General features: G+C 43.7%; 1 protein-coding gene across 17 annotated transcripts in view; it reads right to left on the bottom strand.

The window, feature by feature from the left end:
- Positions 1–811: 811 nt before the first annotated feature.
- LOC112223137 (plectin) overlaps positions 812–27,843 on the bottom strand; it is a 182,224-nt gene continuing 155,192 nt past the window's right edge. For 11 of the 17 annotated variants that reach the window (XM_042304453.1, XM_042304455.1, XM_042304456.1 and 8 more), the window contains 24 exons: positions 25,726–25,819; positions 25,162–25,316; positions 24,594–24,894; positions 24,300–24,377; positions 23,978–24,139; positions 23,664–23,768; positions 23,331–23,426; positions 23,060–23,185; positions 22,582–22,734; positions 22,189–22,346; positions 21,809–21,935; positions 20,851–21,034; positions 20,473–20,493; positions 19,445–19,602; positions 16,648–16,829; positions 16,325–16,463; positions 15,700–16,056; positions 15,358–15,441; positions 15,136–15,237; positions 14,897–14,995; positions 9,949–13,293; positions 2,183–9,439; positions 1,810–1,926; positions 812–1,651 (listed from right to left, as the gene is read on the bottom strand). In XM_042304453.1, coding sequence (XP_042160387.1) covers positions 3,086–9,439; positions 9,949–13,293; positions 14,897–14,995; positions 15,136–15,237; positions 15,358–15,441; positions 15,700–16,056; positions 16,325–16,463; positions 16,648–16,829; positions 19,445–19,602; positions 20,473–20,493; positions 20,851–21,034; positions 21,809–21,935; positions 22,189–22,346; positions 22,582–22,734; positions 23,060–23,185; positions 23,331–23,426; positions 23,664–23,768; positions 23,978–24,139; positions 24,300–24,377; positions 24,594–24,894; positions 25,162–25,316; positions 25,726–25,819 — 12,580 coding nt within the window. In that variant the 3' untranslated portion in view covers positions 812–1,651; positions 1,810–1,926; positions 2,183–3,085. The remainder of the gene's footprint in view (positions 1,652–1,809; positions 1,927–2,182; positions 9,440–9,948; positions 13,294–14,896; positions 14,996–15,135; positions 15,238–15,357; positions 15,442–15,699; positions 16,057–16,324; positions 16,464–16,647; positions 16,830–19,444; positions 19,603–20,472; positions 20,494–20,850; positions 21,035–21,808; positions 21,936–22,188; positions 22,347–22,581; positions 22,735–23,059; positions 23,186–23,330; positions 23,427–23,663; positions 23,769–23,977; positions 24,140–24,299; positions 24,378–24,593; positions 24,895–25,161; positions 25,317–25,725; positions 25,820–27,843) is intronic. The other 6 variants (XM_024386140.2, XM_042304451.1, XM_042304452.1 and 3 more) reach the window with 3 other exon arrangements.

The raw sequence follows: 27,843 nt of genomic DNA, 5'->3' as shown, positions 1-27,843 counted from the left end.
TTCCTACAGAAAATAATGTACTTTTTAGTCCATGCATTTTCTCTGACACCCAAAAGTACTAGTTATATTTTGAATGTCTAGCAGGACAGGAAAATGGTCCAATTCACACACTAATTAAGAGAACATACCTGGTCATCTCTACTGCCATTGATCTGGCACTCACTAAACACAAATGCCTAATTTGTAAAAAATGTCTGTGTGTTGGAGTGTGCTCCTGGCTATCCATAAATTCAAAAGAAAATGGTGCTGTTTGGATTGCTTAAATATAAGGAATTTGAAATGATTTATACTTTTACTTTGATACTTAAGAATATTTTAGGAATTACATTTACTTTTGATTCCTTAAGTACAGTATATTTAAAACCAAATACTTTTAGACTTTCACTCAAGTAGTATTTTACTGGGTGACTTTCACTTTTGTCATTTTCTAGGAAGGTATTTTTACTTTTACTCAAGTATGACAATTGTGTACTTTTTCCACCACTGCCCAGAACAATGGTTTTAAGTATAAGTATATGCATACCACAATAAAATGACGAAACTAAAGTATAAGGCCAACCACAAAATACAATGGCTTAAACTGAAGCCATTTGCATCTATTGAAAAAACAGTGTATCAGATGCTGCTACCAATAAATTGATTCATAGCCTTTGGAGTGTAAATATATAATGTGCCTACAGGTACACACAATATAATCTTATGTGTTGTGCTTAATATACTGATATGTTCTAAATGCTGTACGGTCACTGTGTAGATAATTTCATTGTCAGTATGTGTGATTTACCTGGATATTGAAATGTAGTTGACAAGATTACCTTTTTTAATAGCACATTTATTTACATTAAAGTGTTATCATCAAAACATACACCAGATTCCATTCACCATGCCACTCAACAAAAAAAATCTGTTAATGAGCAAAACCAACCAGTTAGTTTTGATTAAATATCTTGTTACCACTTAAATCCGCATTTAACAAAACACGTTTTGCGGAGCAGATACATGTTCTATTCTCTTCTTCTTACAATGTATTTTTTTCAAAGAATATTTATTACCAAGTTAGTAAAACATGCAAAGCAAAAATTTATTATATAATATAAGAAAAATATGATGAAAAATGAACATTTACAGAAGTAAAACACTTCCTAGAAGCAGAACAGAAAAACAAACATTCTTGGTATGGAAAACAAGAGCTACAATACTGGTTTAAAAGCAACAGATGACAAAGCTTCAAAATCATTTTTGCAAAAGGAAAAATGTAAAATGTAGGAAAATGTCTTGAAATGTATTCATCCTAGAAAATATGTACATTCATTCAATGTATTGTAAATATATTGCAATGTCATCTCAGCAACTATTTACTTTGGTTTTGACTGATGTTACATTGATGTTGCTTACAGAAATTAAGATTACATTGCATTTCATCTTCATGGCGCTGACCATGTGAAAGCCCATAAACATAGTGATGTGTACATGTTGAGTGGTGTAATCCAAAATAGGGGGATTATGATCAATATTCAAGTAAGAATGTTGGACAGAAGTTCATGGAGTTTGTTCCTAGTATGGTATCCCAGGGAGACTTCAGGGGTCACAAGCCTCAACTGTCTTCAAAAATGAGGGCGGTGCAATGGAAGCAAGGTACTCAATGGCAGATCTAAAAAATAATAATAATAATAATAATTTGGAGACAACAAAACCAACAACAGTAAAAAATAAATTTTAAAAAGCTAAAATAATTGTAACGCAAACAAATAAATAAATTGCAAATGTATTTGATTATTTAATGCTTTATTTGGTGGATGATGAATTTACCTGCATTTCTGGATGCTGAAGCTGTTGAATTGGGATACCGTCCCCGTAAAGAGACTCATCAGCCAAGGCAATCTGAGTACCTGCAAATCCCCATCGAATTCTGATGGAATGAGACATCTGTCAAAAAAGGGAATTGATCATCTTAATATACTGAGGTGAAAAAGGCATGATCATAATCATCCAACTAATAAAAACGTTTGATAGCGTCTTCTTCCAAACTAGAATTGAAATACTAGCGATAAAGGGGGGAGAGAAAAAAACAGAATCAAAGGAGAGTAGAGAAGGTGTATGGCTGTGATGAAAGGGGTAAAAGGAAAGTACATTACAAAACTACATTACTAAATTACAAATCAGAAAACCGATTTCAACTTACAAGAACCAAAGCAACATCCAGGATGCAGATCTTTGCCTCTAATGTCAGAGGAAGCATGGTGAAGCCTGAAATCTTCTTAGGACAGTCTACCAGGAAAACTTGATGAGAGGTAAATGGTGGGTATAGTAGTCCATAATGATGGGTATAATAGTTCAGAATTTTGAAGTGGGTGATTAAAGAATAAGGTGATGACTTGGTGCATGGGCCTGTCCACTGAACAGAAAGGGCAATGTTGTCTGGGATGTAGGCTGGGAAGCAGTTCATTAAACTTTGAATGTTGCAGTCTTCCTCCACTGTTTATGTAGTGTTTTTTTATTCTGCTCTGCGACAATTTGTTTTACTTTGCCGGATAACATATTTCACTTTAAAAAAAAAATTGTTTTAAACTCTGGGTCAAATTCTATACAGACATTCAGAAATATGAAGACATCTAAAAGTGTCACTGTAATATCTATGTTGGCATATTTCATAGGATATTGTCAAACAGATAAAAGAAAGTGGATAAAAATATTCTTAAATTTAAAAAGAAAAAAGAAAACTGGAAAAATATATCTGTTCAAAGTACATATGTTCGTTAAGGAAAGCTTAAGTATACAAGTTGTGTTAACGTAAACCATAAAATCAGTTGTGGTCACTTTATATGAAGTAAAAACTAAATCTGATACTTTGCTCTTAAAATATAAATTGACTTCCTAATGAAAAAAAATTGCAATAAAATGGAACAAAACATTAAATTTATCTAATAATTCTAAGAAATTAAGGCTGGAGAGATAAGGCATTGTTTTGGACATCTTTCTGAGGAACTGCATTTAATTACTTCCAGCCATTTCCTAATGTGACCACATGAGGAGCAGAATAAATTAATTATTTGTTTTTCAAATGTGAAATGATTTTTCCTATAAATTATGCAACCGTGATATGCATTGGTATCATCATGGGGAAGGCTCGTTGTTCTTCTGAGCTGCATGGCCTGATCATTGCTAGAGCCGTAAGGGCTTGGGCTAGCTCATCCATGTTGAGCCCATTATGAGGTCCTGCATCATATTTGCGGCCACCGTAACTGCTGGAGCTGGTGTAGGAAGAGGATGAGAAGTTCATGGTGAAACCGGAACCTGTGGCATCAAAGCTGCCTCTTCTGGATCCTGTTCTGGATCCAGTCCTGGACCCGGACCTGGAGCCAGCGGCAGACCCAGAATTGCTGGCATTGTATGGGCTGTACAGCCCTTTGCTTGACTGTGAGGAGGCCTCCAGCAGTCGCAGGCCAGATCCTTCCTCAACCATGCTTCTGTCCATGGCATCTTTGTAGGAGATTTTTAGTTTGGTTTTGGGACACGTCAGGTATTTGGAGTAAGCACTCACATCTCTCAGCTTCTGAGCAGTGCGAGCATCAATTGTGCCCTTTCTGATGGATTCGTCCAGTGAGACTCTGCCCTCAACATCCGGTTCAATCAGCCCCCCCGTAAGGTATTGGACTTCCAGAAAACGTTGCCCAGCTTCATAATACAGCCAGCCTTTCTTTAGAGCTTGGGAGGCAGACATCTTCACTTTGGTTCTTGGGTCCTCAAATCCATTGAAAGCTTTGTGAGCCAGGTTGATACGGTCCACCATCACCTTGTCCACAAGTCCTTTCTCGGTTGCCTCAGTAACAGCGAATCGTTCCCCAGTAGTCGGGTCGATTATGCCCCCTGTGCAGGCTTGTGCCTCAAGTAATCTTTGGCCTGTGATATTGTCCACAAGGTTCCTGTGCATGGCCTCTGTGACTGACACCTTCTCCAAAGTGTCTGTATCCAGGATTCCGGCTACAGGGCCAGTCTCCTCCGTGGGGTCATTCCAAATGATTGCAGGGGGTCTAATGGAGGGTATGGGGCTCATGGGATTGTATGATGATGAGGTGGAACCAGAGGTGGAACCAAAAGAGGATGACCGGGAGCGGAAGCCACCCATGTTTCCAGACAGCATGTCAGCAAACTCAGTGATTGACAGGTTTCCGGAGCGGTATGTACTAAGTGAAGTCTGGTCGATGAGGCCTCGCGCGAGGGCGTCATCAATGTCATACTGTCTTCCTGACCGTCTGTCGATGATCATTGACTTGACAACGCCATCAGAGGATGTCTGCGTGATCTCTTCCCACTCACACTCCTGCTCAGAAAGCTCTAGGTAGGTCTGATGGTCAATGAGCTGCTTTCTAAATGCCTCATAGACAGTCATCTCTTTGCCTGAATCTGGGTCCACGATGACTACTCGGCGTTTGCGGACAGAGGATTTGGAGGAAGTCTTTCTCTCGCGCTTCTTCTCCTTCAGGAGCAGGAGGACAAGGCCAGTAGCTGGGTCAGTGATGCACCTCTCCATTAGCCCGAGGTAGGTCAGGTTCTCCTCAGTGTTGGGATCGAAGAAACCCTTGGTGTCATCTGATGGATCTGTGAGAATCTCATTCATCTCCTCGTCGAAGAGGCCACGGTTGTAGGCCACCTCCACTGGCAAGCGATGACTCTCCTCTGGGTCAATGATTCCGCCAGTGGCAATCTGAGCCTCAAGGAGACGTATTCCATGGTCTTTTAAGATGAGCCCCTTCTTCATGGCCTGGAACAGAGAGATTGTCTTGCCGGAATAGGGGTCTCTGTAACCTGTCACGGCACGCTCAGCAGAGAGAAGTTTGTCTTTGAATTCTGGCCCCACTATTCCCATCTTGACAGATTCATTGACAGTAAGTTTGAGATTTTTGATTGGGTCAATTACATAGCCTGAGGCAGCCTGAGCCTCAAGCAGTTCAAAGGCAGTTCCTGGTCTGATCATGTTCTTTTTCATGGCTTGGTAGATTGATAGACGGTCATTAGTTCCCTCTACATAAACACCAGCGATACAGCTTGTGCCCTCAAGGTATTTTTGGAGTCTACGGCTAACCTCTTCCACTGAAATCAGTCCTTCATTCAGCTCATTGACTGTCTGTTGGTCGATGATCTGAGAGCGTAACATCTCCTCTATGGTGATCTGTTTTCTAAGACCTTTGAACATCAGTCTCTTGTCTCCCAGTGACAGCAAGCGCATCCCATTGGTAGGGTCAATCTTGCACCTCTTGAGTAATTGGGCATAAGAAACTTTCTCCTCAGTGACAGGGTCAACAAATCCCTTTACGTCATCAGCAAGCCTTTTATTTGTTTCCTTGTTGATGTATCCTCTCTGTGTGGCAATGTCTGCTGGGAGGTGGAAGTAGAATTCCGGATCCATAATGCCTCCTGTGGCAGTCTGAGCCTCCAACATTTTCAGAGCATAATCCTCCAGAACAAGGTCCTTTTTCATTGCTTGGAAGAGAGATATGATTTTGCCACTGTAAGGGTCCTTGTAGCCTGTGACCGCTCTCTCAGCTGACAGAAGTCTGTCGTGGATCTCAGGGCCGACCACACCCTTGCGGACAGCCTCATCAACAGTGAGTGTCTCGTTTCTGACGGGATCAATTATGAATCCTGTTGCTGCTTGTGCTTCCAGGAGACTAAGGGCAATTTCAGGCTTCAAGAACCCTCTCTTCATCGCTGAATAAATGCTCATCTTGGAAGTGGAGTCAGACATAACACCAGCAACGCAACCCGTGCCAAACAGATACTGCTTCACACTCTGCATCTCCATAATGTCACGGATGTTTCTTTTGTCTTGCTTCAGCAGGTTGAATGTCTCCAGGTCAATGATACGGGAATTGTAGAGCTCCTCGATAGTGACCCTACGTCTGATTGTGTTGCAGGACTTAACAGTTTCACCTCTGATGATCTCTCTCTGCTCCATAATCTCAATAATGATGATGATCATGCGCTCTTTAGTGATACTGCCTGAGCGATACTCCTCCATCAGCTTCTTTCTCTCTTGCTCAGGAAGTAGATTTGAGTTCATGATGTCCCAGAGACTTTTTGAGCCTCCAGCAAGGGACTCAAGTGAACTGGGGAGGTCAATTTTGGTTGTGGTCAGGTCATTCTGCGTCTGTTCCTCCGTGTAGAGGTATGTCTTCTCCACCACAGTAGGGGCCTGTGGCTTGGAAAGTGGTAAAAGGTTCATGCCTGAATCAGGATCTCTAGTGCACTTCTCTTTCAGCTGTTTGTATGTTACTTTTTCATCTGAATTTGGGTCTGAGAAAGCTTTGTTATTGTCAGATGGTTCTGAGAAGGTGTGTGTCATTTCTTTGCTGAAAAGGCTCTTCTGATAGGCAACGTCAATAGGAACTCGGTGGCTGTTCACAGGATCAATGATTCCTCCTGAACTCAGTTGGGCCTCCATGAGTGGCATGACATGCTCCTTAATGATTAGATCTTTTTCCATTGCTTGGAAGAGAGAGATTGTTTTGCCTGTGAAGGGATCTTTGTAACCAGTGACCGCTTTTTCAGCAGCAAGCAGTTTCTCATGTAGCTCAGGGCCGACAATGCCTGCTTTAACGGCATCATCCACTGACAGGTACTGGTTCTTCACTGGATCTATAATGAACCCTGTGGCAGCTTGGGCCTCTAGAAGTGACAGGCCAGTGTTGTGTCTCAGAAGATTTTTCTTCATAGCTTGATAGATGCTGATCTTCTCCTTTGTCGGTTCAAGGTAGACACCAGCAATACTGTCAGAGCCCTGCAGGTACTTGCTTACATTGACATTTTCGCTGACCTGTGTAGGTGTCTTTTTGCCTTGTTGGAGCATGTCAAACGTAGCTTTGTCAATGATTTTGGAATCAAACAGTGACTTGGCAGAGACAGGTGCTCTAAGCCCTTTGAAGCTGTCTTGTTCTTGTTTCTTAGCCTCTTTCTCGTTTACAATGGTGATCACAATCGTGATGATCTTTTCTATTGTAATCGTTCCAGACCTATACTGCCTCATCAGGTCAATTCTCTGTTCCTCTGTAATATATTCAGAGTGGATAATTTCCCAGATAGTGAGTTTCTTCCCTTTGAGTGGACCAGACTGCAGCTCCATTGTTGCTTGGCTCATGGCCTCTTTGGTTTGGACCTCTGTGTATGCATGTTCTTCCTTCGCATTGATTGCTTGCTCAGACAGAGGTAGAAGCTGAAGGCCAGATTTCTTGTCAGTGACACATCTCTTGTATAGCTGTGAGTATGTGACATTTTCCTGTGTGTTGGGGTCAAAGTAGCCTTTAACATCATCAGTTGGATTTTTCAGAATCTGGTTCATTTCATCATCAAAGAAGCCTCGTTTACAGGCAACATCGTGTGGGATGCGGTGGCTTTTCACTGGATCAATGATGCCTCCTGTTGCAAGCTGCGCGTCTAGGAGTCTGATGCCCTGATCCTTTGGAATGAGTTCTTTCTTCATTGCTTCGAACAAAGACACAGTCTTTCCTGTGTAAGGATCTTTGTAGCCTGTAACACCTCTTTCAGCTGACAGTAATTTTTCATGCAGCTCAGGACCAATGACAGTTGCTTTCACAGCTTCATCAACAGTGAACTTCTGATTCTTTATAGGATCAACAACAAATCCTGTTCCTGCTTGTGCTTCCAGGAGAGTTAAAGCAGGCCCTACCCTCATCATATCCTTCTTCATGGCTTGATAGAAAGACATAGTCTCTTTAGTTGAGTCAATAACTACACCTGCAATGCAGTTTGTACCCTTCAAGGATTTCTGAACAGGCTCCATTTCAGACACCTCTTTGATTGTTTTATTGCCTGTGTGCAGCTTGTTGTAGAGGTCTTTGTCGATTATCTTGGACTCCAGTAGTTCAGTAGCAAGGACTGTTCCCCTCAGACCCTCAAAAGCGATTTCATTCTTTTTGTCCTTTTCCTCTGCCATAGTGATAACAATCTTGATGATTTTTTCCACTGTGATCTTTCCTGTCTTGTACTGACGAATAAGGTCCTTTCTCTGGTCCTCGGTAAAGTACTCAGAATTGATGATTTCCCAGATAGTTACAGTCTTCCCTTTGAATTTTCCAAATGGCACAGAGACAGTCGTCTTGCTGAACACATCCTTGGTCTCCTGCTCTGTGTAGGTTGACGTGCTCAGAGCAGCCTTGTCAGTGATGGGCAGGAGCAGTAGTCCTGTCTCCGGATCTGTGTTGCATCTCTGCATTAGCTGAAAGTATGTTAAGTTCTCCTGGGTGTTAGGATCAAAGAATCCCTTGGTGTCATCCGAAGGGTCCTCCAGTATCTTATTCATCTCTGTGTCAAACTGCCCCTGTTTGTATGCAGTCTCGATGGGCACACGGTGGCTGTTTATGGGGTCAATGAGTCCACCAGTAGCTATCTGAGCCTCAAGCTGCCTAATGGCATGGTCTCTGTCAATCAAGCCCTTCTTCATAGCTTCAAAGAGTGAGATCGTGTTACCAGTGTAAGGGTCTTTGTAACCAGTGACAGCTCTCTCAGCAGACAGCATTGTGTTGTGCAGTTCAGGTCCGATCAGGCCTTCCTTCACAGCCTCACTGACAGAGAGTTTCTTGTTTTTAACTGGGTCTATTACATAGCCAGATGCTGCCTGTGCCTCCAGGAGGATCAAAGCCCAGCCAGGAGTAATTTTCTTTTCTTTCATAGCTTGATATATTGCCATTTTCTGATTAGACTGTGTCAAGACACCCCCTATACAGTTCTTGCCCTGCAGAGTTGTTCTTAACTTGTCAGTTTGGCTGAGGTCTTGCACAGTGGCTTTGCCTTTCTTCAGCTTATCGAACTCCTTTTTTGTCAAAAGGCCAACTTCATAAAGTCTGCGTGCAGGTACTTTCTCACGGATGCCATCAAAAGAAAATGCATCCTTCTTACTGTCAACCTCGTTCCCAACACTTTGGCCATTGATAACCTGCTTTGTTGTCTCCACCATGGTCATATGGATCAGTTCATCCTCAGGCACATCGTCAGTCTGGATATCGATTTCTCTGGTGTGGGAGACGGGCTCTTTATGGGCGACCTCGAGCTGCTGCAGTTTCTCACGAAGTTTCTTGTTCTCCTCGCCAAGCAGCTTTTCCTGTTCAAGTCTTTTCCTTTCAAGCTCCTGCATCTCTTTTTGCTTGTTGAGCATTTCTTTCTCAGCCTCTTTTTGTTTGTTGAGGGCAGCATCCATGGTAGCCTGAAGTTTATCCTTCTCCTGCTCCATTTGTTTCCTCTGGCGGTCCTGTTCTTCTTTGAGGGCCTTGGCCTTCTTGACCTCCTCCTCAAACTGGTTCTCCAGCTTCTTCTTCTCCTCTTCAATTTGTTTCTCCTTCTTCAACAGTTCTGCCTTCTCTGTGACGAATGTCTGCTGGAGTACTGTCTTCTCGCGTTGGATTTGTTTCTGCTGAGCATTGACCATCTAAATTGAGAAAAATGGAAAAGAAGAACATAATTAGAACAATTTGAGTTTTGTTTGTATTTAAAATGTTACGAAAAACTCCATCAATCGACATATTGTGCACTTTAGTAAAGAAATTACAACATTTTAGTACAATGCCCTCCACTTATAAGAATCAGTCCCAAATAGTTTAAAATATATATATATAATAGATTCAATTATTCCTATGTTACATAATAGTATATATACTCTTCTCAGTAAGGGAAGAACATTATGGGGAACACCACCAATAATGAATCTATACTTTTGTCCAACTGGACAAAATGAAAATATCTGGAAGGGATATGATCTTTTTAAGCTTAGTGTATTGTAAAACAAATATAACTCAACATAATAGAACTGTGTAAGTGGTTAATTTTAAGAAGGAATAGATAAAGAAATGTAATGAAATAATTTAAGATGATTTGTTTTCAGAGAGAGGGTTAACAATGGCATAAGCTGCACTACTATGCCATCTCTAAACACAATACCTCTTTAGAGTTATTCTGTAGGTCTTCAGCCTCCTTTTTCAGTTTGGCCTTCTCCTTTTCTAGATCAGCGATGGCTTTGCGTAGCTCATCAGCCTCGTTGTTGCTGCTCAGTCTCTGTGTCTCCACAAAGGTCAATTTTTCTTTAGTCGCTAGCTCTGTCTGATGAAGACGGGCACTGATCTCATCTGCTTGCTTCTTGAATTTCTTGGCCTCATTCTCTGCTTTGGACTGAGCATCACTAAGTTGGGACACTTTCACTTTGAGGTTTTCAGCTTCGGCTGTGATCTCCAGCTGTCTCCTGCGCTCAGCTTCCAAGGATTTCTGGAAGCCCTCAGTCTCTTCCTCAAGACGCTGCTGCATCAGTTGTTTATCCTCAAGCAGCTTCTGGGCCTGCTCTTGAGCCAGGTCCTTCTGTCTTTGGAGCATCTCAGCCTCTGCTTTCAGTTTACATGCTTCCTGAATGGCAAGCATCTTCTCCTTTAGCATCTTCTCTGCAAGTGCCCTCTGTTGGGAGAGGTCAGATTCAGCGATTTGTCTCATGTGTGCAGCCTCTTGGGCTTCCACACTGAGTCTGGCAGCTTCCTCTGCAAGCTCCTTCATGTTCTCAGCTTCCTCAGCCAGGAATTTCTGAGTGTTATCCTTGTCCTTTTTGATAAGACGCTGGTTCTCCTGCTCAATTCTGAGTTTCAGTTTGACCAGCTCCTCCATCTGAATCTTGACTTTGAATAACTCCTCTTCCACCTGGGCCTTCTGCTTGACCGCATCACCGACTTCATCCTTTAAGCGCTGCAGCTCCTCGTCTAAGACAGATTTTTGCTTGTCAGTTTCATCCAGCTGAAGCCTGACCTTTGCGAGCTCTTTCTCCACCTGAGACTTTTGACTCACTGTTTGCTCTGCAAGCTTTTTGTGCTTTGCCATCTCAGCATCTGCTTGTTGTTTCTGTTTGATTGCATCAGCCTCAGCCTGTGCTCGCTTGGCAGCTTCGAACTCTGCCTCCTTTCTCAATTTTACGGCTTCCTCTTGAGCTTTGGCTTGGTTGGCAGCTTCGAGTTCAGCGGCCTGTTTTTGGCGTTCTGCATCCTCTGCTTGTTGCCGGAGAAGAGCAGCCTCCTTCTCTGCCTTTTCCTTGGCAAGCTCTGCCTGTTTTGCAAGCATCTTTGCTTTCTCATACTCTCCCTTGAGCTGTTTCTGCATGAGGTTGTCCTCCTTCTGTTGGACAAGGACAGTCTGAACTTGCTGTTCTGCTGCATTGCATTTTTGTGCTGCTTGTTTAGATACGAGAATCTGTCTTTCTGCTTCCTTGTCAGCATCCTCTTTCTGCTTTTTGGCTTCATCTGCTTTCTTTTTGAGGCGCTCCACTTCCTCCTGTGCATTTTTGCACTGTCTGCCTGCTTCTTCCTCTGCAGCAGTGATCTTTTTTACTTTTTCCTCTGCTTCGCGCCTGCGTTTCTCCTCCTCCAGGGCAATTTTCCTGTGTTTCTCAGCCTCTTTTTCAGCTTGGAGTTTACTCTGCTGTGTTTCCTCTGCAATGTTTTTCAGTTTATTCAACTCCAGCTCCAAATCAAGCTTGCCAGATGAGGCTTTCTCAAAGTTTAGCTTGAGAATGCGAATTTCCTCCTCAACCACTCGTCTCTGCTTGAGAGTTTCATCGACAAGTGTCTTTTGTCTTCCCAACTCATTCTCAGATGACTTCTTGAGTTGATTGATCTTTTCTTCAATATCTTGCTTGTGCTGGCTGGCTTGGTCCTCCAGAGCTTTCCTCTGGTAAGCTTCATCCTCAGCTTGTCGTCTGAGTCGCTCATTCTCAGCCTCTTTTTCTTTGAGGGCAATTTCTGCTTCAGTCTTCATACGAGTTGCCTCATTAATGGCAGCAAGCTTCTCCTTGAGGATCCTTTCAGCTTCTGCTCTTTGACGAGCTGCCTCTTGCTCAGCAACTTGCCTTTGTCGCTTGGCTTCCTCAGCAATGGATCTAAGTTTGCCTGCCTCCTCAGCAAGGTCCCTCATTTTTGCAGCTTCAGATTCGAGGAGTTGTTTGCTCTTCTCAGTGTTGGACATGCTATCCTTTTCTGCTTTGGACTTTAGCTGCAGGAGTACATTCATTTCACTCCTCACTTTGGCCAGTTCATCTTCGAGCTGTTTCCTTTGCTGCTCAGCTGCACTGACTTCATTCTTCAGGCGGTACAGCTCGTCATCAAGCAGGGATCTCTGTTGCTCAGCATGTTCGAAGTCTGCCCTTAGCCGGATTAACTCCTGTTCTGCTGAGAGTTTCTGCTGAGCAGTTCCCTCAGCTAGCCTCCTCTGCCTCTCCAGCTCTTGCTCTGCCATATCTTTCTGTTTCAGTGCGGACTCCTCAGCTTTAGCCCTCTTCCTGGCCTCACGCTCAGCATCCTCCTTCTGTTTCTCGGCATCCTCCTGGGCACGGCTCTTTTTGTGAGCTTCTTCCTCAGCCTGGAGCCTCAAGCGGAGTGCCTCATTGGCCTTCTGCCTCCATTTCTCTAACTCCTTCTCCGCTTCCTCCCTGGCCATATCAGCCTCTTCCTGTTGCTTCTTGAGACGAGCTGCCTCCTCCTGCAGCTGGATGACTGTGACATGCTCTAGTTTGAGTGATTCCTCCAGCTTTGATGTCTTTTCAACATAGGACATACGTTTACTCTGGAGTTCGGTTGCAGCACTCTTCTGTGCCACCTCCTGGGCAACTTTGATCTGCCTCTCCTTCTCCACTTCAGCTTGCTTCATGCGTCTCTCCGCCTCCTCCGCCTGCATCTTCAGCTTCTCAAGGTCTTCTAGAGCCTTCTGCTTCTGCTTGGCAGCCTCCTTCTCAGCCTCAGACTTTAACTTGAGCTCTTCTTCTGCCTTGCGTTTTTTCTGGGTCTCCTCGTTGACCTGTTTGCGGAGCTTCTCAGCCTCCTCCTGTGCAAGCTTCCTCAGCCTCTCGGCTTCAGAAGCTTTTTCCCGGAGTTGCTTGAGCTCATCCTCAGCTGTAGACTTCTGATTGACAGTGGTCTCCAGCTGGATCCTGATGATGCGGATTTCCTCCTCAATCTTGACTCTGCTATGATTGGCTTCTTCTACCTGTTGGCTCTTGGACTTGATCTGCTGCTCTGAGAGATTTTTGAGCTCATGTAGTTCCAGCTGGATATTGTGCTTTTGCTTTTCTGCATCTACTGAAACAACTTGTCTCCTGCTGACTTCCTCCTGCATCATGAGCTTCAGCTCTTGAGCTTCCTGCTCGGCCTTGGCAATGGCCTTTGCATGAGATTCAGCTAGCTGCTTCTGTTTGTTTAACTCAGCCTGCATCTCTGCCATTTTTTTCCTGTCTTCCGCTTTCATTTTCTCAGCAGCTTTCTGTATTAGTGGAAGCAAATGGTAAAGAAAATATAAAAATTAAGCATGACAGGTTAAATGTTAATAGTTAGCTTAAAGATATATATGTTTAGATGTAAATTCATTTAGGAGGATGCTGTTAAAGCAAGTTATCTTCGACAAAGATAATTCAAGGTAGAAACAAGTGAGATGGAAAATGGTTATGTAACAATTAATGTACAGAGACAAGACACCACTTCACAACACAACAAAGTGAGGAACTCATGTGGCATGCAACGGTATCTTTTTACATATTGGTGTCCATAAGGGAAGTATTTTGTGATCAAGTGAAATATGAAAGTGAATCATTTATTTTTTAAATCATCTATCTTTTCAGCTTGAAATGATTCAAACAAAGTTATTATTCAAAAATGACGATCACAATCAACCAGTAACTAGTTAATCTATTCACACTGTTAAACAACCTGTTACGTTGATTCTTTAGATCACTATTATCAAGGAACTGAGTCGAATATGTGCAGAGGGGAAAGCAGGGATAGTGCAAGGATAGTCTGAAAATGTAATAAGAAAATAGCACCTAAAGCCCATGCTAACACAGAATAAGCAATACATGGAAGTAAGTGAATGTAAGGTAAATATGGAAATGTTTGGCAGTTTAGGTGATGAATTGAAGCCTGAGGGCATGGAAGGTAAGGTACATAATGAGAGAATAGTAACTGGAGCGTAGTGGATTATTTACCTCTTTTAGCACCCAAACAAGACAAGCATTCGTCATGATAAAGCACTGGCAAGCAGTTAAGAGAAGCAAAGAAACAAACAAAACATTAGGGTTAGAAAAGAACGGGAGACGGAAAATTTGTGTTAATCCGGGGAAAAAAGGAAAGTCGAGGAACATGGCAGTCAGCCTGAAGCATATAGTGGGAGAGCTTAGGTTGAGATCTAAGAAAGAGTGCCAATGAGAAAAAATACATAGCGAAATAAATAACGCCCTTTGAAAAAAATACTATGGCACGCTTCAATAAATGACATGAAAATGAATAGGCCAAAATATAAAATGTGCAAATCCTATGAGTTATTTCGTCTAACCCACTGAAATTTTCTCTCTTTCTTTTGCTTCAGACTGAACACAAACATTTCATCAATTCATTGAATTTTGTGACAAGGTCACTACTGCTTATCAAAATAGTATGCAATTGTCATTGATGTTCATATAATAGAAAGGTATCTACTTGGTCCTAGATATTTTAAGGCACCATAAACATTTCATATGACACTCTAGCCATATTCTAATGTATATTGATAGTCCCTGGTTCCCATGTGAAAACCATGACACTTAGTACCAGGATTATTTTTGGTTCATATTTGCCAAATAGCTCAGCTTGGCCATCATTCTAAGCGATAGGTTTTCCTGTCTGCTAGGTCCCCTAACATCCTGCAGCTACAGTACAGCATGCAAATGCCAATGTTCCAAACCATACATTACCTCAAAATATAGGAATGTCAGGTCAACCATACATTAATGTGTTGTGTATGCATTTGTGCGTGCAAGAGCGCGGTCATGCGTTTGTTTTTCATTGGTTGTCAATGGGTTAGGGTTAGGATATATCAGTGTGTTGTCACGCACCTCCTCGTCCTCCAGCCGGCGCTGTGTGTCGGTGATAAACTTGATGTACTGACTGGTCAGAGTCATCAGCTCGCTGTAGCGGGTTCTTAGTGTCACATACTGATGGAGGAGAAATGAAACAGGACACTTTTGATTTAGTGTGTGTTGGCTTCAACTATTGATCTAAACTTTTCTCCTAACACTGCAAATGGTTGTCAGAGAATGACAATCTGCGTTCAGATAACGCAAGCGGCACAGACCTCTTGAATGATGTTATCTGAGGCAGAATCCATTTTGGTTTTCTTCAGGGGTGAGAGAGGGTCCACCTGTGCTTTGTAGGCCACCAACTGGAGTTCATAATCCTAATAAAAACAAACAGGATGTTTTAACACTAAAAACCCTATGAAATGAAGACACTTAAATAAAGCTGTATATGAACGCAATAATGCTTTCCACGTTTGTACACTGCTGTGCATGCTTGCCTTGATAGTGTCGATATACGCCTTGGCATATTTCTGACACTCGTCAACTTTCTCTTTGTTTTGCTCGATCTCTTCCAGAAGTGTCTATGTTGGGGGAAATAATCAGAATTAGTCTGGATGTGATTTCAAGGTGTGCCTGCATATGTTCAATGATGAGAACGACACAAAGCACACCTTTATAACATTAATAGACAAGTAGTATACAAAATAAGAAGTATAAAAAAAGGTGTCAATGATTTATTTTCACAAAGTTTCACAATGTTCAGTTGATCAGCTAAGCACCTAGAGCAATGCAGTGATGTAATGGACCCCTAATATGCCCCCATCAGTACAGTAGCTAACCTTCTCCTGGGCAAGTTGCTCCTTCAGAGTCTTGCTGTCGCTGATGGGCACGGCCTGGATCTTCTCCTGCCTCTGCTTGGCGCCACCGATCCACTGAATGAGCCAGTCGTAGCTCTCTCTGTAGTAACCCAGCTGGCGGCCCAGCTGCTCCAGCTCCCGCTGACGCAGGTCCATCTGGGAGAACACAGCCTGCCAGCGGTCCTGGAGACCGGACAGGAGATGGCGGTAGTGGTCCAGCTCAGCGTCACGCTCACTGTGCACACGAGACATCTTCTCGCTCACGGCTGCCGCCTTTCCGAGCTCGCCCTCCAGGGAATCGAATGCAGGCTTTTCACCCTCCGCTTCAGCACGCATTTTCTACAGGGAAAGAGACGGGAGGGAAGAGCAACAGTTAGATTGTTAAATAAGCTGTCAATAAGTGGAGCTGGCGTCAAAATTAAATCTTTGACAAAGTTACATTTCATCACAGAAGCAAGTTATGTATGTCTTTTGTGTTTCATCACATAAACAGTTTCCCCCTCTTTTTAAACCTGCCTTGTTTCCATGTTCATAGTACAATGGTATATAAAACGTAAAAATGTATGAGCGTTGGCAGTGCCCAGTGCTGACTGTCCAGTCAGTTCACCTTGAGCTGGGTGCGGTACTTCTCCACCTCCTTGACGTCATCGGGAACAGTTTGGACCTCGCGCAGTCGCTGCTCGTACTTCTTCAGCACTCCCTCGGCCCCCTGCGTGTTGCGGATGACCACGTCCACAGTCTTCAGCCTTCAGGCAAGGAGATGGAAATGTCAGCGGAGGAGGGATGCGGAGGGAAGTGGCGTGGGAGATTTAATACGTCTTAAATAGAATGTTGCATTTTTCAATTGCTTGTTTGTTGCTTTTGTCAGGGCAATAAGAACCCCGAGAAACGGCAACTGGCTACAGAAAGAAAACCGAAGAGTCAACTCACTTCTCTAGATAGACAGAGGAGAGGATGTAGGCGTGGTCCATCTTCTTCAGGGTGAACTCCAGTTCAGAGCGCAGGACAGGTGCAGTGCTGGACTGCTTAGGAGTGGTACTCAGGACCTCCTCGGTCTTCACGGCCACCTGGTCCAGGTTCCTCTTGATACCCTCAAGCTCTACTTGGACTTTCTGAAAGAGGAGAAAAACAAGCACCTGACGATTAAGATAAAGGCAGGACAAACAGCAAAACAAAGGGAGAAAACCTCCTCTGACTACAAAACTTCCACCGAGTATCATAATGCTGAACGAGTCCCCTCGATCAGGTCCAAGGAAGCAGTGTGTTCCTGAGCCTGACCTGTGTGTGGACTCTCTGGGTGAGGAGCTGCCAGGGTTCTTGGTGGAGAAGCAGAGAAAGGATCCCCACTAGGCCCAGAGCCAGCAGGGTCCAGAGGAGCTGGATCAGCAGGCTGGGCAGTGGGCCTTCCTGCCAGTCTCCCTCACAAGCACCTTCAGGCAAGGAAGTCTCCATAGAGAAACACAGCCCAGGGACTTACTGGACACACGGAGCTTAGACACGACTCAATTTTCTCTTTCTCTCCCTCTTGCGCTCTCTGTCTTACTCTCACGAATCTCCTTCTCCCTCTTCCCCCCTCAGAGGCTGCGCAGAAGGTGGCAAACATGCCATTCCATTCCCTCCCTCTCGATCTACCTCCGCCCCGCCCATCCACCCGTCTACTGAGTCATCGTTACACTCTTTCTTGCTGCACTTGGCTCCCGTACAGTAAGTGTATATCTCCTTTCTCAAGCGTCCTTCTTTCTCACATTTCTCTCCCTCACTGCAGAAAGCCCTATCCATAGCTGCAATCTGCTGTAATTAAGCCTCGCTGTCTCCTCTCTCTATATTTCATTCCCTCTCTTTCTCCCTCATTCTCTTTCTTCCTCATTCTCTCTCTCTCCTTTTCTGTGTAGTGCTTTGTCCTGTTTCTGGTGCCAGTCTGTTGCTTGGTATCAGGGTTTGGGAGTAACGTATTACATGTAACAGATTACAACAACAAAAAATTACAAAAAACTGTGTTACGTTACCAGCTAAAATATTGCAATCAGATTACAGACACCTTTGAAAAACTAGATGATTACTTACAGGATTACTTTTACATTCAAAAGGGATGTTTGCGAAAAATGAGCATTGCAAAAAGTTCCAGTTTGTTCCACCTGAGTGAATCTGACCACAAGTCAGAGACAACTATGATGACACAGCAAATGCATTAGGATCGCAGGAAAAGAGTAGGAATAGGCTTTTGTCCAAGCTATGTCTTCCAATGGTGCGAGTGCTGTCGGCATCCAAAGATGATCCAACTTGAATAAACGCTTGGATGTAAGGACGACAGCAGATATCACTTATTACTGATATCTACATAGCGCATTGATTCGAATCACACTGCTGCTCTCTCATTTAGCTATTTGCACCTTACAGATTGTGGTGGTTGTGGATGGCTGTTCACAAATGGATATGCATATTTTAACATAATAATGGTTGAATTAAATCAGTTTAAGCTGACTATCAATTGTTGTTTTTGTGACCAGTAGACAACCAGTGAAAAATGTGATCTTGCAAACGCTGCATAGTGCAGATCCCAGCTTATAGGGGAAAACATTTTAGGGAGCTCCTTCCTTCTAAACTCCTCCGTGGTATTGTGCTCCATACTGTAAAAAACAACATTTCATTTAAGAAGACCACAAGTGGGGCTTTTACTGCTGGATCTAATGTGTGCTGATTCAGATAAATGCCCATAGGCCTAATGGACACATGCTCAAACTCGCATACTTTTGATAGACTTAAACCGCTGCAAATTATAGAAGCATCAAAGTGTCACCAAAGAAAAATGGAAACAATAAGCCTATAGCAAACACAGAATTTGGTATACATTTTACATATGCAAATAGCACTTTTCAGTAGTGCTCGTAGAATGCCATTCCATGAGATCAGCATTTATTTATTTTAAACTCAAAGCAATAAGCCTGCATGACAACAAAATCATAAACAACAGAGTAGGCTAATAAGTACTTCGTTTTTGGGTAACGCTCCGGTAAAACAATTGGGCTAATCTAGATTTCCATATTTACAAGTCCTATTCTTGAAGATCAAGGGGTATTCAATTAGTTGGAATGCCGGGATATCTGACAGACTTTGGATTTGAATGTAAAGATTTTGCCTAATCATATTATTATATGTAGTAGAAATCAACGGGTTTGAAGAAGCCAACATATCCAACCCATAAAGTAAAATGCAACATATGACCAGCGATGTAAACGCTAACATTGATTTGTCCTGTAATAGATGTCGGTAAATTGGTAATATAAAGGTTTGCCTTCTTCTAATTCTCTTATTAAGGGGAAAGTAATCCCTTACAATTTGACATGTAACTAATGGATTACATTTACAAAGTAACCTACCAAACCCTGCTCGGTATCACATTTTTGGTGCTTCCCCCTCCCATAACTGTTTTACAGTAGCTCCTTGTTAAAAAAATACATTCAGGGCTCATTGTGATGTTATTCCCAGTGTTCAAATAAAACGCCATTGTGTTTCGGGGATTAACTTCGGTATCTGTTGTGCCATGGACACTAGCACTGACATGCCCCTCCCCCACCGTTACCTTCACCTGTATATAGGTTATACTTCATTATCCTTTATTTATACAGGTTGATCCACTGAGCGTCTTTTACGGGGGACACCTGTCCAACAAACAGGTTAGACCTAAGTCGGAACGTATTCTTTAGTTATTCAAGTGGAGGTACAGTACCTTCTGGTCGGTGGTCTTCTCGGCACAGTCTTTGAGGGGGTCTTTGTCCACGGGCTTGCGGATGCGGGCCACGGTACGAGCCTCGCAGTCCTCTATCCGTAGACGCAGGTCCTTGATCTGGGTGATGTAGGTCACACACGTCGACTCGTCCTGCTCACCTGTGTGCAGCGTGGACATTGTGGAGATTGGTTAGGATTGGTAGGAGCGTGGCACGAGTAGCGCCGAGGTTGTGGATTCAATACCCGCAGGGAACACACACTCAAAATGTATGCACTCACTGTACTGTAAATCATTTCGAATAGAAGCGCCTGCTGAGTGGCAATAATAATACAATTCTTATATTATCATGGTGAGGAGCTTAGGGCAGGATGGGTGTGAGGTCACTGTAGGTGTAGTAAGATAGAGGGTTGAATGTAGTGTGGTGAGGCCTTTCCCTTGATGTCTTCCATGTACGTTCTTTACCTTGCAATACCTCATTGCTTTGAATGGAATTACAATTGCAGATAGAGATAGAGAATGCTAAATATACCCCCCCCCCAACACACACACACACACACCTTTGTGCAGTGCATTCATATGGTTCATGATCAGACATGCATGTTTTCACATGTAGTGTGTCACACACAGCTCGATACGCATTCAAACAAAGCACATTTCATTCCGAATGATCCTCTATGCAGGCGACTACACTGTGCAGTGGTATCTCTACACACACAGCAAAACACAGCTTGACCTCTACCTGAATGTGCTGTCTGAAGCACGATATTGCATGACAAAAAAAACAAAAAAAACAAAGCCACATTGGAAACAGGAAATGTACAAAAAAAAAGACAAAAGATATCATGCACTCACTCAAAAGCTGTAAGAGCTAGCGAAATTGCTGTCAATGTGAACACTGTAAGTTGACGGGGGTGGAGTGACGAAAACAACAAATCGTTCATTCTTGAATGCCCCAACCATCCATAGTTCAAGAGCCTGGCGGGTTCACTGTTGCCTGTGTGAGCTATAGCCTAGCGTGACACACTCACCTTTGGTTTTAACCACTGGTCCTGAAAGGTGAATTTGACAGTTACCCAATGTTGCTGAACCGGTGTACAGTAACACGCCTTTCACCCCGGACTACACACATCCACTGTATAAAAGACTGTTTGCTGGTGGTACTCAGAGAAGGAGGGTAGATGCCACCCTTACTGAGATCAAAACTTTATTTTGCAGCCTGCTGTTCATTAGGTAATTACACATTCATTATTTGTCAAACCAGGAAGTCACCAAACCAGGAAGTACCCACTAATACCCCATTAGTTTCTTAGTTAATACCATGCAAACGCCAGGTAAGTACCAGGCTGTAAAATAAAGGGATCCAGAGGTTTGTTGTGTTTGTTCATGAGCATGTAGGTGGAACTGACCTTTCTCCACAGAGCGCAGAAGGTTGTCGTAGTACTGTGTGGTCTTAGAGTAGTCGCCCTCGATCTGCATGCGGTCGTGTGGACCAAACAGCTGAGAATCCTGACTGTCACGCATGAAGTCCTGATAGTGAAGCTCCAGGTTCCTCATAATCAGCCTGTACTCCTCCACCTTCATGGTCTTAAACTATAGAGGGAAGAGAGGGGGAGAGGGAGAAAGAGAAAGAGAAAGAAGAGAGTGAGAGAGAGGGAGGGGAGGAGAGAGGGAAGAAATAGGATGAAAAGGAGAGAAGGAGAGGGAAGACAGAGAGAGAAGAAGAGGTAGGAGAGCAGGGGAAAAAGAGGGAGAGGTAGAATAAGGAGATGAGTAAGTAAATAGTCCATCTAAGGCATGGTCATCTTTCAAAACCTCCTTGAGAGAGGAATCTATCAGAATTACCGGTCAATTTGTCCCTGCCATTCTGTCCATGTACCCTGCTTGTATCACAAGCTGTTTTAGGCGGTTACATTTTATAAAATCAAATCTACAACACAATCAAGGCTTTTAGTTTGTTTGTCATGTAATACACACGCTTTGGTAGACACGGCTCCTTACTGTCGTAGCAGTATCAGAACTTTCCCCGACGATAATTCCATTTCCAAAACCCATGAGGTTTTCTAACTCAATCAAACACTTGTCCATGTCTACATGGTCTGCTCTATAAATAACAGAGCTCGAGACTCAACCTCACCGTAAAGTAACAATGGTATGGGAAATCTCCCCATTCAATTCAGCACACTTACAGTAACACAAACAGGGTGACCACTCGACTCCCTTGATTGACTGTCTGTGAGGATCGCGTTTAACTTAAAAGAGTACACGTCTAAACGTCAAACAGTTAACTAATGTCAAACTATTCTAATTACTATATATCTTTCTAAAATGTTGGTTTATACAAAAACACAGATGACTAGTGTTTACCATGGTGATGTTCCAGTTACGTATCTGTGTGATGTCTCTCGTCAGGTACTGCCAGGAAAGCATGCTCTTCATGTCCACATGCATTCTCTGCCAAAGGATCAGCATCGACTGGTGACCAGAGTCCAGACTGGGGAAGGAGACAGAAGGAAGTGTTACTGTACTGTAAAACAAATATAACTAGGGCACCGGAGTTTGTTCATGGCTAGGTTACGAAAAACCAGCCTGGTCCCAGATCTGTTTGTATCATCTTGCCAACTCCTATGGTCATTGTCAGGGAAGACAGCGCAGACAGATATGGGACGTGGCAAAAAAACAAACAAAAAACGGGCTCTGCGTGATCCATAGATGGAGAGCACTGTGTATTGATGTAAGAGTCTCACCTGGACACACTGTCCATAGCCTCCTTGTTGACAGGTGGAACCAGGAAGCAGACTGAAGGCACCACCGCCTCAATGCCTGAGCGGTTAAGGACCTTCCACTTGTTGGGCTGTGGGGAGTTGTTGATGAGAGCACACTCCTCACCCTTATGGACAGTGATCTGCACAGAGAGACAGAGTATATGAGACGTTACAGTCCATGGATAGATGGATGGTGGATGGCAAGACCAGTAAGAATGAATGAATAAACCAGGAAGAATTAATGAATGGGGGAAGAAAACGAGTGATGAACGAAACAAACAAATGAAAAGAAAGTCTCTACCTCCTCTACATAGGTAGAGCGTTATTCCTGCACCAGATACCTTCAAAAGGTGATGATAAAGATGATATGCTTACCTCCATCTGTTTGAAGTCACACACGGCCTGGATGGGCAGTTTACCCTTGATGGACTTGGTGGGGTTACGGGGCTTCAGCTGGATTATGGTCTTGGCTCTCTTGTTCAGGCCGGCCACGTGAGTCTTAAACTCATTCAGCTGCTCCTTCTCCTCCTGGCAAAGAAGGGAAATACTTCAAAATCTCCCGAAAAAGATGGAACAAAAAGATAAGGGTTTCCTGGTTTGCTTTCTCTGCATTTGAGCGACTAAAGTTGTGCCTATGACGAGGGCCCATATTCATGAAGTATCACAGAGTAAGAGTACTGATCTAGGATCATATAACCCCTTTCCATTCATTATATATAAAAAGCAGACCTGATTCTAGATCAGCAGTCCTACTCTTACGATTTATGAATATGGGTCCCAGAGCTAGGTGACCTCACATTTTATGTGAGCACAAGCATCCATACACAGTCCAACTGTGTCGTAGGCTACCCACCATAGCATCCTGCAGCAGGTCCTCTAGTCGCGTGGCCGTAGTGGAGCGATCACAGCTGTACTTCTTCTTCATCATCTCCTGCATCTTCTTCATCCTCTCCTCAGCCTCTTTCACATCCGAGAAGAACTGCGAAAAAGCACAAGTGGATAAGGGCATGTGTGTTTGAACAATCAATGAGAACATCAACAATTGTGTTTGGAACTATTACTCATGGAGCCATGCAGGTTTATGAGCCATTCTTTCATTTGAAAATTATTCTGAGCATCCAAACCTGGTAGTACGCTGTGTTCTCTTTAAGGTGAGCCTCGATGCAACAACACAGCTGTAGGATCCAGCTCCACTGAGTCTGCAGGGCTGCTGTGAAGGCCTGGAAATTAAAGGGGGACATCAAGAGTTGGGCAAAACAGGGTCGTGTTCATTAGGCACCAAGTGGGGTAAAACAGACTGAAACACGGAGGGACTACATGAACTTGTCCAATAAGACATGCTTGTTTTCAGTTGCAAAACAATCTACTACGGTATGCGGTTCTGTGTACTAATGCATGCATCCAGGTTTACCCTGTTATTGCACATGGAGACCACTAGGGGGTAGTGCTGTGCTCACCTCCACTGTCTTCTTGCCGGGGTGGCCCTCCTTTAGCATCTTGTCTCCTGTGGCCTGGATGTCGTTGACCTTTTTCTCTCTCAGCTCCAGCTCACGCATTAGACCCTTCCGAATGAAGATGAGCTATCAATGAGCTATCAACAGGCTTACATTCAGATGAACACTACTCCAGAGTTTGGAAATACTGTATGATCTATTCAATCTTTTTCTATGCTTCAGAAAATGTGCATTTGACCAACCAGGCTGTCTTAACAGCATTTCTGATATATTTGTCAAGTTATGTATATGGTTTCTGGGTGAGCGGTTAGACCTACCGAGTAGTTGTCTTTCTTGGCTGTCATGTTGGTGTTGCGATCGCTCCAGTCGTAGTTGACCTCCTCCTCCTCTTTGTCGTTGAGCCACATCAGCTCCTTGGTTGCCGCGCTGACGAACACATAGAGCGAGTCCAGGTTACGCAGACGAGACTTGGAAGAGTTCTGGGAGAAAGAGGGAAGATACAGATTAAATGACAAACTGTATGTGTACATTTATGAGAATACAATTATTACCAATCCGGGTGGTAGTTGACCATAACAGCATCTTCACCCAAAAATATGACATTTAACCCAAAAGAATGCTTCTGAATAAAGATCTTACCAGCAGCTTGGCATACTGAAGGTCCAGTTTGCCCAGGTATTGACTGTATGTCCCCTTACTGACTGGGGATAGCTGGCTCTGAGGGACACAAGGGACACACAGGCAACATCAATGTAATGTCACAGTCAGATAGAGAGGATCTAGCACTTGAGGTTGGTAACGAACGTATGCAATGTCTCCATTCCCTCAGATCAAATACAAAAGATATGGAAATATACGGAGAGTCTATGAAACAAAGTTATTATAACGCCCCACTAAAACATATTTCACCTTTGCCCCCTTAAGGTCTAGTACCTCGTCAGCCTTGGCCCGTTCGATCTTGGCGCGGAAGTCCTCCACGGTCTGGTGCAGGCCCCGGTGGCTGCCCAGCTGAGACTCCACGGTGGGCAGGTCCGAGCCCCACTCGGCCTCGTCAATCCGCCTCTGACTCTCCTCCACCCAGGTCAGCAGGTCCTGGGCGTAGCGCAGGGTCACCTCGTCCATCTCAGGACGCGCCCTGGTGGAGGGCTGCTGGATGGTCTGGATCATCTGCGACTTGAGGCGCAGGTTATAATCGGTGCGCAGGTTCACAAGACGCTCGTGAAGGCGGTATACCCTGTGGGAACGACACGCATTTATTCGACAGGGAAGTGTTCTGTCCTGTAACACATTTTCTTCGGTTGCACGACTATGGTTACACAACAAGTTTAGGTTTCAATCATGACTAGAGGGGGAGGGGATATCATTTATCATTTAGAGAAAATGGTTTCTATCCTCACAAAGCAAATCGTTGTAATCGATCAGCGTATATAATAGAATAGAATCAAATAGAAAATAGATACTTTATTATCCATTTTGTGAGAAACTGACACGGCCAACACACCTGCGGTACATCTGCTCGGCCTGCAGGTGGCGTCCATCTTTGAGCAGCTGCACGTCGTTGAAGAGCAGGCGGATCATTCCGTCTGCCTTGTCTAGGTCCCGCTCCATCTCGGCAGTGTGCTGAGCCGGCTTCCCTGCACTCAGGAGACGGATGTCCTAGAGGGAGGAGGGCATACCAATATTAATGTCATTAACCTATGAGCTTTCGAGAGACAGAAGGTAAAGGGTTTCTATGGTTGACAGACAAGTAATGCTTCCTCCACTTGGAGGATTTCATGGCTTGTCAAAGTTGTTGGAGATAGTTCAGATCTTCCTTTTGTTCTGTGAGACTGTACTTATCCAGCCCACCTCATGCTGTTGTATGACAGGAGAGGATGACTGGACACATTGGTTTTGAATGAGGTAGTAAACAGACAGCTAATGATTTTCTAACTGGAGCATATGACTCCAGTTAGAAAATCACTGGCCTATAGCAACTTTACATAATTGAGGACAATGGTTGTCCTTAGTTTGTCCCAGTCCCAGCCTCAGTCCCAGCCTCCTCACTGTACAGTCCAAGACTCACCGTCTGCAGCAGGGTCTCCAGCTGGTTGAGCTGCTCCTCACACACACCTGACTCCATCTGGACTTTACTGACAATCCTCTGTAGTCTCTCCAGCCTGAGGGAAGATCATTTTACCTTTATTTAACTAGGCAAGTCAGTTAAGAACCATTTCTTATTTTCAATGACGGCCTAGGAACAGTAGGTTAACTGCCTTGTTCAGGGGCAGAATGACAGATTTTTACTTTGTCAGCTCGGAAATTCGATCTTGCAACCGTTTCGGTTACAAGTCCAACGCTTAGTACAAGTCTAACCACTAGGCTACCTGCCGCCCCAGAAGAGGAGCATTAACACCGATCTGGACAAAACACTGACCTGGTATAGAATTTCACTTCTGTACAATGCTAAAAGTGAACGAATCAATAGAAAAACAAACAAACAAAAATGTTTTATGTATCAAGTATCAAATGTAACATATTCCTTGCGTGGCCACAGCTAAAACCGTCATAACATAGTAACACAATTACCCACAACAGCACAATCACTGAAAGTCCAGAACAAGACACTTACAGCCTCTTTGAATGCAGCAGGTACTCTACTCTACAAGGGTCCGTCACAAATGCCATACTCTTGACCCTATGCTCTCCCTTCTAAAGTCCCAGGTAGAGAGGTGGCTCTTCTTAACACAGCCCCGTCGCGTCATGGGAATTCTCTCCCGTCTTGGCAGGGACAACAAATGTCTGCTGCGCTTGTTCAGCCATTCCTCACCCCAGTTCATGAATAAGGCTGCCCAGATAGAGCACAGCCCAGTCTGATGAACTTAGTTGAAACTAGCAAACGAGAACTGCCCATTATACTGAACGTGGACCCGGCAAACAAAGCTGTCTCATGACAGTGGACCAGCCCATTTCAAGACGACTTGCAACACAACACCACTCCAGCCATCCAGCCTTATGATATTGATAATATTGGTATTTGATGTCTTCTGACAGGTAATCAGATCTGATTAAGTTACGAGAATGCATTTTCTAAAAAAAATAAAAATCGCTCTGTACAAGACTTGGCCCCTGTGAACAGAGGATGTCTTTCTTTGCAATCCCTTCATTGCAGAGGGAAAACATGATTCAATCACAACATCTGGATACGGAGACTCCGAAATAGGGGAGATGGGTAATATAATTACCGTGCGTTACTTAGCTTCAGATGTTGTTCTTGCAGCGGTTTAAACGGCACATGTAACTAACAAGGAAATGGTCCGATAGAATTGTCTCGAGAAGAATCCATCCGTCACTTTCTGTGGTTTTTATATGAATCATGAATCATCCGCTGTAAGTAAGTTGCACTCATCAACGGTCTGGTATTCTAAATCGACGCTCTGTGGTGCTACTTAAATCAAAGAAACTAGTGGAAACGTCCATCTAACTCAAGGACGCATGAAGTCATCCCCGAAGAGCTTAGAGAAATCAGGCAGGACAGTGTCCGATCCCCTATGGCATCATAGATAGCAAACCTCGGGCGTGCCAATGGCATTACTGTTCCAGAGGAACTGACTGTCGACAAACCAGCCTAAACAAGGCCCCAGAGCAGTGCAACCAAGGAAAACTGGGTTTAATCGACTAATGGAGTTAGTTATCCAGGATTCTCTCACACAGACCAACGAATCAATGACCGGTATTGTGTCGAACAATAACATATTTCTTCCCATTTTGTAACATGAAGACCGATTATTTTCTAACAAAACAGGCAGAAACTAACAAGGTCACTTGAAGAGAGTAGATATATACTAAACAAAAATATAAACGCAACAAGCAACAGTTGAATTGATTTTACTGAGTTACAGTTCATATGAGGAAATCAGTCAATTGAAATAATAAATCCATTAGGCCCTAATCTATGGATTTCACATGACTGGGAGTACAGATACGCATCAGTTGGTCACACAGATACCTTTAAAAAAAATGGACCTTACAAAGGGGCTTAGGATCTCGTCATGATATTTTTGTGCATTCAAACTGCCATCGCTAAAATGCAATTGTGTTCGTCGTCCGCAGCTTATGCCTGCCCACACCATAACCCCAACACCCCCATGGGGCACTCTGTTCACAACGTTGAAATCAGAAAACCGCTCGCCCACACGGCGCC

Source organism: Oncorhynchus tshawytscha, linkage group LG23 (genome assembly GCF_018296145.1).
Source record: "Oncorhynchus tshawytscha isolate Ot180627B linkage group LG23, Otsh_v2.0, whole genome shotgun sequence".
Lineage (NCBI taxonomy): Eukaryota > Metazoa > Chordata > Actinopteri > Salmoniformes > Salmonidae > Oncorhynchus > Oncorhynchus tshawytscha.
Note: the sequence above shows the minus strand (reverse complement) of the source record. Positions and strands in the feature narration are given on the sequence as shown.